Source organism: Nannobrachium achirus (genome assembly GCF_963921795.1).
Source record: "Nannobrachium achirus genome assembly, chromosome: 11".
Lineage (NCBI taxonomy): Eukaryota > Metazoa > Chordata > Actinopteri > Myctophiformes > Myctophidae > Nannobrachium > Nannobrachium achirus.
In genome coordinates this window covers 29103271-29119424 of record NC_137820.1, presented here as the reverse complement: position 1 = coordinate 29119424, position 16154 = coordinate 29103271, and the positions used below count along the sequence as shown (strand labels likewise).

Genomic DNA, 16154 nt, shown 5'->3' with positions numbered 1-16154 from the left:
GAATCAATGGGGGTAAATTTAGGGTCAAGGGTCAAGTACATTTATACCCACATTGATTCACACACAAATGCATTTGGGTCCCCATCCAGGGCCTTGTATTTGGGTCCCCATCCAGGCCCATGCATTTGGGTCCCCATCCAGAATCATATGGGGGTAAATTATGTAGGCCTACTATAGAAAAAAAGTCATTTTGGGGGTGAACTACTCCTTTAAGCCCAGGACATTTTTTTTAACAATGTTTTCCCTTGGTTTTGACCGGACAAAGCCAGATGTTGGAGCTATAGCTCCTGTTCCAGCCAACCGCAAAAAAATAAAATAAAAAGGATCTCTAAACAAGGCGACAACGACACCGTCGTACTACGGACTATACAAATGCTGTATACTCAACTCCCCACGGCCCCGCCTCCTACATTCAGGGCCACCACTGCGTAAAACGCACAGGGAGCCCTGTTGATGCACAAAGATGCTGTTCCAACTTTAGACATCATCGCTTCGCTCGACTTTTCTCCGCAAAGGGTTACCGAATTAAAAAAATAATAAACTAATAAAAAGCATCCATGTTAAACAACTCGCACAGAAGCTTGCGCGCATTCAAATGTAATCGTCGCGGGACATTATTTCACGCCACTATCCCAAAGCCCTCTTTATTTACAGCATGAGGTGCAGTTATGGCAAGGAGTAGCAGCAAGTCAGCGGCGAGGACCCTGGAGGATTTGACGCTGGACTCGGGTTATGGTGGAGCCGCCGACTCCTTCAGGTCTTCCAGTGCGTCGCTGTGCTGCTCCGAGGCTGCACACGCGTCGAACGCGCATGGGGGGAATTATTATTGGCATCTGACCGACTCGATGCACAGTCGACAGAACAGTCTGGACACTGTTAACACCGTTCTGGTCGAAGACGCCGAGATCCTGGAGTGCTCCGGGCACTGCGCGAAACTACCCGAGCTAGAGGATGTGCCATGGAGCCTCGGGGAAGTGGAGAGCGCGCTGACCAGGGACGAGGAGCTGCGGCTGGGGACCCAGACGGTGTCACAGGACATTCTGCTCAGGCTCTCAGTGCTGGTCAGCCGCGCGCTGGTGAGGGTCGCCAAAGAGGCGCAGCGGCTTAGCCTGCGCTACGCCAAATGCACCAAATACGAGATCCAGAGTGCCATAAGGATCGTCCTGTCATGGACCGTCTCGGTGAACTGCATCACCGCGGCACTCAGTGCCTTGTCCCTGTACAACATGAGCACGGAGGACAAGTTCAGCCGCGGCAAGTCGGAGCGCTGCGGGCTCGTGTTCAACGTGGGCAGGGTGTTCAGGTGGATGGTGGACAGCAGGATCGCGGTCAGGATCCACGAGCACGCGGCCATCTACCTGGCCGCCTGCATGGAGAGCCTGTTCCGCGAGATGTGTGCGCGGGCGCTACGTAGCGCCTTCGTGGAGCAAGATAACGGGATTCCCAAGTTCACGGTCGAGTCTTTGGAGCAGGCCATCAACAATGACTCAGAGTTGTGGGGCGCCCTGCAACAGCACCAGCACCTCATCTGTGGGAAGAATGCAAGTGGTGAGTTGATCATGTCTGCAAGTCCATGAAAGAGAATGTGCCTACACCTGTTACTCTTTCAAATTATGATTTATGCCATTTAGTGTAAGAAATGCACATATCTGTGTGTGCAACTGTGCATCAATTAACATAAGGGCAATTGTGTGTGTTATACTGATATTTTCATTAGTCTACCCTCTCATATCACAACGTGCTGACTGGCTATTTATAACAAGACAAACATGGTAAGAGGCGGTTATTGGACATATTCCAAATTGTGTTCCCATACAGAGACATTGACCCAACCCATTTTCACAAACGTCTAAAAATGTAAGTAATGAATTCCAGCTGTAATCAGTCCTCTGGCCTGGTTTCCTCATTATTGACTCTGTGAGTAAGTAAGTGATGCCTGAAGTTCCGCTGAACTTCAGAGAGGCTAACACAAGGTGTGGTTTTGGAATAATGATATACATTTTTAACTATGACTGGAGCAAAGAAGCCCATATCCAAATGGTTCGAAGCACCAGGGATGAACTGACATGTCCTAATAGACTGGGCGATCCTTATCTCTGTGTGTTGCTGTCTTGTATTTCAGAATACACCCATGGAATCCCTCCTTATATTTTGTCATTAATTTGTAAATATAAAGCGGGAGCATGGATCAGGATCTGTCTACCCCAAACTAAGCCAGAGTAGCCTGGTTAATAAACCAGACCGCACAACACCGTGTGTGATAGAGTCTGGTTTATTAACCAGGCAAAAGTCAGAGTCCAGAGACCCCATGCAGGGGCCTTTTGGGGGTGGGGCTGGGGGGTAGACGTTGAATAATCTTGGACGTTTTTTTAACAACACAAATCTTATGGGGGTCCCTGGCTCAATCAATTTGGGGGACCCTGGCATGAAAATGTTTGAGAACCTCTGCCCTAAGCATTGCTGCATGCTTTTAGTAAAGGCCTTCTCAGCTCATCTTCTGTAACACTTCCCTGCAGAGATGACTACACCTCTCACCCAGGCCAAGAGCCCATGGTTTAATTTCTGGGGTACATAAATGTCTTCTTTAAATAAAATCACTCTCTCTACTTCTCTACTTCAGCTAGCTATCGTTATGGCTCTACTATTCCCTAAATCCCAACTGTTAATTTAACTCACACTAACACTCAGGATTTTACTGTGTATGCTACTGACAAGCTTTTATTAACACCGTACGCCTGATTTATACTTAGCTATTTTGAAATGATTCTACAAGCTCAGAACACGTTGCATCATCATGATGCTGAGTATTTTGTCTAGAAAAGTCTGGAAAGCTTTTTGAAAAGTGTCACCTATAATGACATGCCTAAAATAGTGACTTAACCCTCATTTGATGGATAGCCATGACATGTCTTTCGAGGCTTGTAGCCTACTCAACAACTCCAACAGGTTTATGTAATAAACGGCCTCGGGGAGCCTTGGTGCTATCATGCGTTATGTCTAGAAATGAGCTGGACAAAACGGAGGAGTCAGAGAGAGAGAGAGAGAGAGAGAGAGAGAAGGACACAGATAGAGAAAGAGAAAGTAACAAAAGGGAGAGAGTACAGAGACAGAGATAGAGTGAGAGAGGAGAGAGAGAGGGTGACCTTCAAACCCTATTGATGCAGTTCTTGAAGGAGGCTGATGAAAGAATGGAGTCAAGAGGCCAGGTTACAGGCTCAAGCACAAGGAGCTTGGGTGTAGGGATGTGACGATATGAACATTTCATATCACGATTATTGTGACCAAAGAAATCGCGATTTACGATATTATCGCGATAATCAAAATATCCCCATTATCCTGGGGCGGAATATTTGCCAAAAAATAGCAGATCTACAAGCTCACAACGCGTCGCAACGTGACGTGTTGTGACTTGTAGATCTGCTATTTTTTTGGCAAAGACATTTTGGTAGAGAGTGGGAAAAAAAGACTATCAAGTACGTATAAGTACCTTTTACCAATTATAGAGGGTTTAATTGGTACTTTGGTAAGCTGGATGCAGCTCGGCAAATAAAAAGTGAATTGAACCCAGTGCATGACGGAGGACGATATCGCCATAAATGTAATTTCTACGATACGATTATCGTGAGTCTTTCTTATCACGATAAACGATAATAATCGCTTATCATCCCATCCCTACTTGGATGTAAAAGGACAAATAGACGAACATCCCTTGCAACAAATCTGTACTTTCAGAGAACATGTTAATTAGTGTGGTTGCCCCTGCAGGCTGCAGGGCTACAGTACTTCCATCCATCCATCCATCTTTCTAGATCAGTGTTCTCAACCTTTTTTCTGCATGGGCACACTTTTCATGTCCCAAGAATCCATGGGCACACCAACATAATACGGGGGTGTAAATCTCGTCACTGTCGAGAAGAAACCTTGTATCTCCAAGTTTCAAATTTGTACGTTTCTTCGCAAAGTAAAGCCCTGCTTCATCATACAAGGCTGTCGCACAACGGTAGTGAAAACAGCAGATCTACAAGATCTACATGCTTGTAGATCGGCTGTTTTCACTACTTTAAATCATTTTTAAAATGATAAATACAATACTGGCTTTCAAGCAGTTTCAAGGGGCACACTTGACCCTTCTCAGGGGCACACCAAAGGTCCCCAGGCACAGTGGTTGAGAAACACTGGTCTAGATAATCCTCTTTTTGCCACGCTACTCCTCCCACAGTTTTGGTGGCACGCACTTGGCCCATATGTCAAATCGACTTGCTTCATCGGGACATGCATGGGTGCATTTTGCTAAGAGATACGCTATATAGTTTAATTCATATAAATGTATTTGTGAATTAATTTTCCATTGAATGGGAAAATGCAAAAGTTTTACTTTTCCCAAATATGGAGATGACGTCATAGACCACATGAGACTGACACATGGTATGTCCATATATGGGATGGCCATTCATTTATTATTGAATTATTTTTCCCCTTTGACTTGAATGGGGAAAAGTCAAATGGTTAAGACGGAATTCATTTGCAAGTGTGACTAGCGTCACAGAAACCACACTTGCAATTTCCAATTGCGTCTTTCTAGTTTGCTTGTATAGTTACGACAGACGTTGTCAGGATGAATCAGTATAGATTATTTGCTTGGTTAGCACAATAAACTCTAGACTGATAACTGGGACACGGTGCAGGCTGGCACATGGTACAAGAAAGAGCCTCACATGATGCTGCACAAAAGGGACAGCACAAGATATACAGCATGACAACAGACCACATATCAAATGCTAAGCATGATTTGACCTGTCACAATATTGAATATGGCCCTTGTGCAAATCTAGGTGGTCAGTTCATTGTCGTCTACCTACTGTAGGTTTATCCATGCTCAGTGCTAATGCTAGTGTGTAGTATGCATTCTGTGCACCAAAAGAATGCAGCTCATAGTCCTTTTGCCCGTGCAAAACATAACCTGAAGCTCACAATACATTCGTTAGAATGAGAAGTATGGGGCCGCTCGCTGGCCTACTGGTCCAGGCGCATACTGTACCACTTAGGCCACATAGGCATGGATGCCTGCCGGCGTCGCTGGTTCGATTCCCGATCCGGACAACCTTTGTGTCACTCCCCATCTCCCCCCCCCCCATTTCCTGTCAGTCTACTGTCCTATCAATAAAGGCATAAAAGCCCTAGAACAAATCTTTAAAAAAAGGAATGAGAAGTATGAAATCTATGAATGCATGCATCTATCTAATCATAGCTGAGTACCATTTGCAAGTGAATGGCTGGATTTGCACAACGAGAAAGTTAGATTAATTCGATTTTCGAAACCCGTTGCATTCTAAAGCTACAGTAACAGCTGATTTATAGCTGCCGGTGTCTTGCTGCGAAAATAGGCTAGATCTGCTGTTTTCTGTGCGAGACACGATGCACAAGTATAACTGTAGGCGTACCAAGCAAGTTAGCCACCTAGCAGAAGGTTAAACAAAAGGAGAATAGTTCATCCAGCAGGTAGAGGCATAAAATCAAGTCTCTATTGCAAAAATCAATCAAGTGAGTTTGAAAGGTTATGTTGTTGTTCTGAAACCACACACAGCTGCAGCAAATATGAACACATGGACGGGGAACATTATTGCTTCCAAATGTCAGTGGAGTGAGAAGAAACATGCTTCAACCGCAAAGTAGGCTATGTTTGTTGTTGTTTCTTTTTGGAGGCAGCTCATAAAGCACTCTAGTCATTCTAGAAGTGGAAAAAGCATTATGCTCTGACTGCCATGAGGTCACATGAATGCTGATTACGGGCATATATAGACACCTATGCTCGGTGTTGACAGATGTTCTTTGTAACTGAAGATTCAGAAATCATCCTGCAGGTTTGGCCTGACAGTCAGGCAGACAGACACCCAGACACCTCTTCATTTTCGGGTCTCCAAAGGTGCTGAACCTGAATCAATACAACAGGCCAGGTGTCCAATAGCATCAAATAGGTCAGAGAACAGTCAATTCCACACGCCAATTGATTTGTCACATTTGGGCTTTTGAAGGCTGGGGACAGAGAAAGACATGGTCAAGAAATGAATTGTTCGGTTTAATCCACCATGGTGAATCCGGCTTTGTCGGCCGTCTATACGAACTCATTTGACCCGTGTTCAGAGGAGGGAAGCCGGATGGGCAGGGTGATATTGGTCATTGCGCGTAATCCTACGGGCTGGGGCGGTCAGTGGGGAGTGTTGGGCGGGAGGGGTGGGACGAAGGCTCTACTTACTACGTCCTCCTGGTGGGGGCTCCTCACTGGCAGGTGAGTCAGTAGGATACAACAGTAGTGACAATACAGAAATGTGTGTGGGGAGGAATCAATTGGCATAACTAAATTGGGGAGAAAAAAGGGCTAAAAATAATTGGCTACTCTAAATTTAAGAAAGGAAAAAAAGAAATGAATTAATTGTTGTACTTGTACGTAAAAATGAATTGTAAATTATTATACGTCCACTGGCATAAGCGACAGACGTGGAGGGTCATTCCGGCTGTTATGCCATGCATGCATCCTATATATTACTAGTACAGTGATCTTAGCTGCTCTATAGAGAAGGTGTAGTACAGTATCTTGTCAGTAGTGTGATACAGTATGCATTAGACCACTGCACGGAATTGATATTGATCAGCAGATGATAACAAATAACAAAGTGAAAATAGAGCTCTCCTTGTTCTCGGCTGTTTTATCGGCTGGCATGGCGATATATGACACATCACAGATATTGTCCAACACTCTAATGTCGCACCTGCTGCTGTTGGTTCTACATTGGCGCATGTAGCATATGGCAGCCACCTACACACACACGCGCGCGCACACACACACGCACAAATGCAAGCATGCACAAGCACACACATGCGCGAGCGCACACACGTCACATACACAAACATACTAGACGTGCATGTGTGCACTGCACACGCAAGGACGCACGCACACACAGACAGAAACGCACGCACCTCTCCATCACTGACTCAGTGTTCCGCAAACCCTGCAGGTGTAGGGTTTCCCTTCCTCGCCTGTGGCATCCTGTCAGGAGAGGAAACCACCACCCTGCAGTATTATTGTGGAGTCGTAGTTACAGCTCCCGTTAACCTAAAGAAACGCAGCGCTGCATTTGATTTCCCTGCGGACGTGCATGTCAGAGAGAAAATGTATAGTCGAACATGATCTCTTAGTCCTCCGGGAGGTACAACCTCCCTGGAGACAAAGTTCTGATCATACCTTGACAGTGACTTGTCTTGGCTCAGAGGTGGTACGACTTTCAAGTCCGGGCAGATATTAGAGGTATATATAGCAGCTTGGTGGCAGAGTGTCAAGGCTTTAAACCTGCCTGTTGTGTTTTAACCACATGAGCTGTAGCGTGGGTATTCTCGAGTCAACATTCTACAAAAACAGCAGTTAAGTGGCTCATGATACTTGTGCGGGGGTCAGCAACCCGCATGCGGCTCTTTAGCGCCACCCTAGTGGCTCCCTGGAGCTTTTTCAAAAATGTTTTAACGATTTTTTTTATCGTCACTGTCGGGCAGAAACCTTGTATCTCCAAGTTTCAAATTTGTATGTTTTTTTTTTCGCAAAGTAAAGCCCTGCTTCATCATACAAGACTGACGCACAAAAGTAGTGAAAACAGCAGATCTACAAGCACACAACGCCTTGCGGTGCGAGGCGTTGTGTGCTTGTAGATCAGCTGTTTTCACTAGTTTAGTTCATTTTTTAAATGATAAATACAAAACAAAGTTTCCACCCGACAATGACGATATATAAGGCTTTTATAATTTTTTGCGGCTCCAGACATTTTTTTTTTTGGTCCATAGTCCATATATATGGCTCTTTCAACATTTTGGGTTGCCGACCCCTGTACTAGTGGCACTGGTGGTTGTCCAGGACCAAAATATCACAAATGTCTGTATCTACATATCTATCTGTCTGTGTGTCAGTCCATCTGTGTCCCACTTAAGTATGCCCATATATAATTGTAATTTAAAGCCGCAATCAGTAACTTGTCATGTCCTACCCAGGCAAGGCCACATTTTTCACAATTTCTGCTTCAGAGGAGATATCGGTCTTATGAGCTTCAGGCAGTACCACTTAAGAGTAGGGAGACCACCTCCATCCACTGCAGATGTACTAGTTATATTGTACTACCATGTCCATACTCTATCGTACAGAATGGTGCTTTGCTTACTGGGGTTCCCCTGGCCCTGGGGGTCTATACTTGGTCCCCTCATCTACTCCCTCTAAAATCTCTTTCCAGTCTATAAGCTCACACCACGTCACAATGCAACATCTTGTGGATCTGCTATTGTCGCAGAAGAATGTTCCCCTATTTTCACTGAATGTTTGCCTTTTATGCCATGCACAGAATAGGGACGGTCGGGTTCAAGTGGAGAAGAATGACATTTTATTCATTGAAAGAGGTTTGCCGTTTGTGGTTTTAAAACAGCCAATTATGACTGTAACTGTACCTCTACTATATAATTTATGATTGCCCTTACAGGGGGTGAAAGGCAGGTCCTATTCCACTCACAGGAGTTTAGTTTCTTATCCAACAGCCGGTGGTGTTGCCTTGCCTGGTGCACTCATTCACACATGTTTGCTGGAAGCATTGTCAGACAGACAGACACGCGCGCACACGCACATGCGCGCGCACACACACACACACACACACACACACACACACACACACACGCACACGCACACACACACACACACACACACACACACACACACACACACACACACACACACACACACACACACACACAGACAGGAGGAATAGTTGGGGACTGCACTGGTAACATTCTGCTGGAAGAACTGTCATATCAGACAGACAGACAGACAGACAGGAATGATTGGGGGCTGTAGTGGCATTCTGTACCAGGGGAGAGTGGTCCATGCAATGTCTGGGCATGGTGGAGAAACACTAGAATTTGCTTGCAATGTGTAGGAATTTTACCACATGCATGCGCACACACACACACTCACGCGCGCACGCACGCACGGACACACGCACGCACGCATCCATGCGCGCGCAATGACGTCATTACCAGGACGTCATATGGACTTTTTTGAGCGGTGGTCACACCGTCTCCATAGCGTGGCCGTGTGTGTATCCGTGTCTGTGTGTCTGTCTGTCTGTCTGTCTGTCTGTCTGTCTGTCTGTAGCCTGAGGTGTATGTAGCCTCAGTACCTCTGGGTGACCAGAGAGGTGCTGTTGAGTCTAGCTTACCCTGAGCATCAACTGCAACCAGTTGGGGCCTGAGTGAGCAAGTATGGCTCACACTCTCTCTCTCACGCACACGCACCACCCCCCCCCCCCCCCCCCCCCCCCGAACACACACGCACACAGTCCAGCTGGGTGAGCAACGCACGCACGCACGCATGCACGCATGCACGCACGCACGCACACACACCCCCACCCCCACACACGTGCAGGCACCACCGCTCACTTCAAACTTGGGTTTGATTTTGTTTGACAGGTAGCTTTGAAAGTTAGCTTTGAAAAGGTAGCTTTGAAAGTTCAAAGCTATCGTTTCAATAGGTGGTATTCTAGGCCAGATAAATATCATAACTAGTTAGATATGTACCAGAATATAACCTTATATGCTCATATTTCAACTAACATTACAAACAATAACAATAATCCTTTCAAACAAAAAAGTCCATATGACGTCCTGGTAATGACGTCAAGATCATCCCCATATGGGCTGTGATCTGGCCCCCAATCGTCATGTCAACAATTCTTCTCACTGTCTCTCTTGTCTTTGATGCTTTGAAAGTTCAAAGCTATCGTTTCAATTTAGAAAGTGAAGAAGGTGAAGTAGAAACTAGACAAAAGTACAGAGATGTTATGTTTGGTAGTGTAATTATGTTATGATGCCAAATATTTTTGACCTTTTACTTTGAATATGGGAACTTAACTGTAAAAAAACAAAAGAATCAAGAATCAAAAGGGGTTTCTCTGCCACCCACTGTCTCCTAATAGCACAAGCAGTGAAATGTTGATGGGACATGATCTGCAGAGACTCTAACTCTCAGGGTTCTCGAACTTGTTGCCAAGGACCCCCAAATTGACACTTATTAGCCTGCGGACCCCCCATTTGAAAAGAGTTTTACGGCTCTAGCAGTGATTCTGAACAATTTTAATTTCAAGGACCCCCAGTTTGACATGCATTAGGCTACGGTCCATCATTTAATGGCATTTCTATCTCTGGGACCCCAATTTATATAGTTAAAATCACAGATCCATTTGATTCCATTTGTACACTCTTAAAGACCCATAAGGGTCCATTTGGTTCCTAACTATCATTTAGCTGGGGACCCCCTGGAACTCCCTCAAGGACCCCTGGGGGTCCCCGGACCTGACTTTGAGAACCAATGCTCTAACACAAGAATATAACAACAAAATATTAATAAAACATGTTGGTATTGTGTACAATACATTGTGTTACATTGAAGCTTTCACTTACACTAAGTACAAAATAGTATTTCCTGTCCCGCAACTATTAATGCAGACCTTGGGAAGGGAGTAGGGGAATGCTAATGTCGACACAGAGTCTGGTACAGGGAGAGAGAGAGAGGGGGGGAGCCGCAGCCAAGTTTACTTCAATTGATTAAGAGTCGGGAGGTGATATAAAACAGCTAATTCTTCACCCAGCCAGCTGCTGCCACAATGTATTGGGAGTATTTCATTTTTCTCTTTCCTTCCCTTTCTCCGTATGCCTCCAAGGCTTCTGTAAACCATTACAAAGTTTCACTTTGTCTTCAACTGCTGTGTGCGATGACACAGGCAGCTGGCAGCCTGGCACTCAGCTCAGTGACACTCAGTCCCCATCAATGGCGTCTATCGGCCTACAGTATGTGAGTGAACGGCAAGTGCAGGCGTTGTGCTGAGTAAATAGACAGAGAATAGGAAGGAATGAAGCTCCCATGGTGTTCAAGAGTCGCTGTTGTTGACTCAGGTTAAGTTGACACTATGTGGAAATCGATCCACTCGTACTGTAGCCTAAAGGAACACACTCTCCGCCATCGATACATTTTGATGACGTTTATTCATAGCATTGGTAGTAGCATATATCCTACCAAACATTTAAGTGAATGATTCTTTGACAAAACATAACTTAATTATTGAATTGAATTCAATAATGATGCTTCATTGAATATACTGCATTGGATTACCCATCTCAAGCATGTTTCAAGTATCTGCAAGTAGATATGATTTTATAGGACACTGCATGGGAGCCCCAGCATTTCTCAGTATTATCCAATATTTCTCAGACATTATTACTGCTGGTACTGTAGACAAATGTGAGGGAACTAGAGTTAGAGGCAAGAGAGACACCGTTGCACATTAAGCAGAATAGCTAGGCTTTTATTGCAGGCTTCACAAAGAGACACCATATGGGAGAAAAACAATCCAGAGTGGTGGTTATTCCAAGCAATGGCCCTCAGGTGTGTCAGAGACAAGACAGATGCTTAACCGCTAAACGTGACTGTCGCAGTAACTTCCTTGGGACAGCCTTGGGTGGAGTGAAGGTGTTAGTGCAGGCGTGGGCAACTTTGATGATGGCGAGGGCCACTATATTTCCACCTTCACTCCAGAGGGCCACATTGCATATTTCTATGTCCTACTTTAGTATTTCATACAAAAGAAGCAAAAATAGCAGATCTACAAGCTCAAACCGCATCACGCTGCGATGGGTTTTGAGCTTGTAGATCAGCTATTTTTGCATCTTTTGAATTGGAATCCTGAATTATTTTTTTGTTATTTTTTAATTGGAATCCTGAAATGTAACATTTTGATTTAATTTCAAACGCATTTAGTTATATACTCATTTATGAACCTAAATACAAATACATTTGACATAAAAAAAGACATTTTAATACTACTATACTAGTCATTAAGCTACTAATATAGACTGACGGAATTAAAGCAGGTCATGTTTGGAATTGTAACAGCTGAAATCAATAATATATCAGTATTCTGGTATTAACCTGCAGGCCGCATTAAGTGAAGGTGGGGGCCGCATGTGGCCCCCGGGCGGCCAGTTGCCCATGTATGTGTTAGTGCTACCCCATCTTTATGCTGGGGTGCAGGTCAGTCTGTCAGTCCTCTGAGGAAATGCCACAGCACTATTAGTCAGAAATCAAAATCACTGTCTCTGGGGAACACTCCTGTGAGGCTGTGGCTACAGGAGTCCACATGATGCGGAGTTTAAAGGAAAGAGACGGGGAGGGGGATCGGATGAAACACCCATGAAAGAAGCTGTCAGTGACAGATGAGACCCAGACGAACACCGTCTGCTTCTTTAATGCCCTAGGAAAAACGTGTCGAAGGAAGCAAGTACCAACAGGTGGATTAACTACTACACCAAGCATCAGTATCTATGACACATAATAGTCAACTCCCCGGCACTGGCCTCCTACGAGTGAAATCTAACCAATTTTAAAAACATGTCTTGTGAGTGAAAATTCGGGGTGAGTTAAACACATTTTGTTAATTTGCCACCCCTTGCATGTGAGCTTAATTCAAGGAGATTTGTTTTGCTATGCCAGAACGTAGAGCGTTTTGAGCGAGTCAATGCTGTTGAATGTCTTGTGTGGTATTCTGGTTGAAAAGCCAGCACCGTGTGAAATTCGAAGCGGCATGTCAGGACACGTCAGAATGCTGCTGAATCTTGACAGAGACATTATGAGCAGAATCACTTGGCCTGTACAACAAACGCACACTTATGCCACACACCTACACCTACACAGTATCAGTATAGTTTTGCAATCTCTGAGATAAAATGATTATCCTTAATATTATCACATTAAAAGAAATGCAAGGAGTTCCGACAAGATGGCGACCGAGTAGGACGCGTTTGTTGAGCTCTGTAGAGGTGCAAAGTTTTCACATTTTTTAAGCCCATTTTTTACTGCCAAAACACTGGTGAGTGTCTGTTTTTGCAGTTGTTTCGTGTTTCATGCCGAATACGATTAACACGAGGTCGAGGAGTACCAGGTCTCCGACCGCAAACGCTGACAACATGGCTGGCGCAATGCAGGGCGACGCTGACGCTCCGGTTACAAAGAGCATGCTGCGCGAGGTCCTCAAGGAATCACTGAAAGAGTTTATGGATGGTTTTATTCAACCCATGATGCTTGGCTTGGAGAAGAAATTACTGAAGAAGATTGATGACTTCGGAAAGGAGCTGCGTCCTGCAGTCGCCACGCTGAACACGACCGTGGCTGAACATGGGGAGGCCATTGAGAACTTTGGTTCCTCCATGGACAGTTTGCAGATGTGTATCACTGAATTGGAGAGAAGATGTGCTAATCTGGAGGAGAAGCTCGTCATAGCAGAAGACCGGAGTCGTAGGAACAACATAAGAGTGATTGGGATCTCTCCTGGGCTAGAAAAGGCTGACCCAGTGGCCTTTATCCAGTCTTTTTTGCAGAAAACATTCCCCGACGAGTTTCCCGACTCCCCCCCGGAGGTGGATCGTGCTCATCGGACCGGCAATCCACGTTCTGATAAGCCAAGGGCTTTCCTGGCAAGGATCCATTTTTTCCGGGTAAAGGAACGCATACTCCAGCTCTCCAGGAAAGCAGGCCAACTGACATACAATGGCAAAAAGGTGTATATTTTCCCCGACTGGTCTGCTGAAACATCAAAGAGAAGGGCAGCTTTCGGGCCAGTAAAGGAATTCCTACGTTCCATCACCGCGGAAGGAGTTAAATACGGAATAAGGCACCCGAGCAAATTCTGGATAACCGTGGATGAGGCGACTTCTACTTTCAACTCACCCAAGGAAGCGCTGGCCTTTTGCAAGGATAAGTTCAAGACTCCAGGTGCTGCGGACGAGACTCTAGCTACGCAGGATGATGAGACGACAGTTACAGAGAACTAACTTTTACCAGGGACACTTTTGCTTTTGTGATCGCGTGCTTTCAAACACATTCTGCCGATGTGATATCCTTTTGCCTTTAATGGACTGTTGGTAAGCTGGCTGGGACTTTGGAGATGACTTTTACGCAGCGTCTTTCTTTCCTCACTCTCTCCTCCTCCTCCTCCCCAAAGGGTGAGTTGTTAATGTAAGCCTACTTATTGTTTTGGACTCATCATCTGACTTGACGTTGTGTTTTCAAGTGTTTCGTTTCATAATGCCTATTTTATTTGTATTGAAGAATAAGATATATTTTATTTTTTAATAAGATCTGTAAGCAGATGGGTGTTACTCGTTTTAATTTAGGTTACCGCAAGGAGAGAGGATTTAGGGCTGATAAAGCTATAAGCATAATTCACTGTCTTTTTTGTTTGAATATAATGGACATTGTTCTTGTTATTATTGTATTCTTTTTCTTTGCTCTTATTGAGCGTTGTGCTGCTTACTATATAGGTCTAGAGGGTTTTATCTCTCTCTGTTAAGCTTTGTCTAACGTGTTCCGTGTCCCGGTTCCGAGCCTGCTCTCTCTCTCGTCTTCCCTCTGTGTCTCTCTATCTATCTCGGCTTTCCCCCTCTCTCTCTCTCTCTCTCTCTCTCTCTCTCTCTCTCTCTCTCTCTCTCTCTCTCTCTCTCTCTCTATGGCTCTCTCTCTCACTGTGTGTGTGTCTCTCTCTCTCTCTCTCTCTCTCTCTCTCTCTTTCTGTTAGGTAATGGCGGCTATGTTGGTTGTTAGTTTATGGTTCGTTTATGCCTCCTAAAACGCTACTTTCTCGGGTAGGAGGGCGAGACTGGGCTTTGGCCTTTGTATTGAGTAATGTAGCCTACTGTTTAAGGCGAAACAGATATAAATAATATGGTCTAAATTGTGAAGGCTCCGCGGTTCCAGAGACCACTCGCTCTCCCGCCCTTTCTCTATGTCTCTCTACCTATCTCTGCTTCTCCTCTCTCTCTCTCTCCCTGGCTCATTGACTCGTTCTTTTCTTTCCTTTTTTTTTTTCCTAATCTTAATAGCTGGCGGATGTACGATCTCGTGGCGCGTTGGCTCTACGTGCTCGTGGATCCGCTGTCTGGGGGGGGGGGGGGGGTAGTTATTTACCTACTTTACTTGTTGTCTTCTAAGATGTTAATTTCTTGATGGGGGAGAGGGGAGCTCTGAATTGGGGATATTTATTTTGTAGTCGTGATTGGGTATGTTCACTGTTTGAAGTATGGTAGTTTACTGTTTAAGACGGAAACAGACTTAACTAATATGATTGACATTTATCTAAGTTTGCACTGGCCTTTTGGGCATGTACAGGGAGCTGTATATGGCGCAGTATGCATCATGTGTGCTGTGTTGTATATGGTTTCCTGATCATACATAACTGTGTTTTATGTAAATACTTATGTATACAGACTTTTCTTTTCTTTCTTTTTTTCCCCCTTCTAATTAGTAATTGTGGTTTGTATGCATGGATGCATAGGGGGGGCTGTGTGTGGCGCAGTATGCATTAACACTGTGTGTGCTTTGCTGCATATGGCCCCCCGTATGTGCTTTTAATTTCTATTTCTAACTACATATGTAAGTGCATATATGTTTTATATCATATACACTGATTTCCTTTTTTATTTATTTTTATTATTAATATTATATTAGTGCCTTGTCGTGGTGACAGCCTTATTTCCACATATCTGTCACAAGTGTTTGGTTATTTGCATTAACGTGGCTTATAGGGCTTTATCACATTCTAAGTGGGCCTAATGCTGGACTGATTATTATTATTACAGTTGTTATAGTCCCCTCTCTTTTTTTTTCCCCTTTATTCTTTTCTTTTTTCTCTCCCCCTTCTTTACTAGAAATGTTAACATACCATTCTCATTTATTTAAGTGATATGAAGTGGGGAGATTGATCATAATTTGAGCGGATGGAATGTTTGAGAGCTATTCAGCCACAAGAAGGCACTTTTTTGTTGTTGTTTTTACTTTGGTGATCTGTTATATATTTACATAACCACCAGAGGGCAATGTATGGTTACTTTTGGGCAGTTACTTGTTTGCACTCTCTGACAGAGTGAAATGAAGGTTGACTAATAGGTTGATGGGGTGGGGAACTGTTTTTGTGCACTCTGATGCTAATGGGGTTTTCCCCCTCAAGCTTCAATGTTATGTGTTTTTTTATGTTCGTTTGATGTTGCTTCTTCCTTTCTGTTCCTTTTGGGGTTGTTTTGTT

At 44.5% G+C, this 16154-nt stretch overlaps 1 protein-coding gene across 1 annotated transcript in view; it reads left to right on the top strand.

Annotated features, from left to right (window-relative positions):
- Positions 1–668: 668 nt before the first annotated feature.
- Positions 669–16154, top strand: part of btbd11b (BTB (POZ) domain containing 11b) — a gene marked incomplete at both ends in the record, with an annotated part of 195861 nt that continues 180375 nt past the window's right edge. The window contains one exon of the mRNA XM_080736565.1: positions 669–1548. Within this exon, the coding sequence (XP_080592691.1) occupies positions 669–1548 (880 nt within the window). The remainder of the gene's footprint in view (positions 1549–16154) is intronic.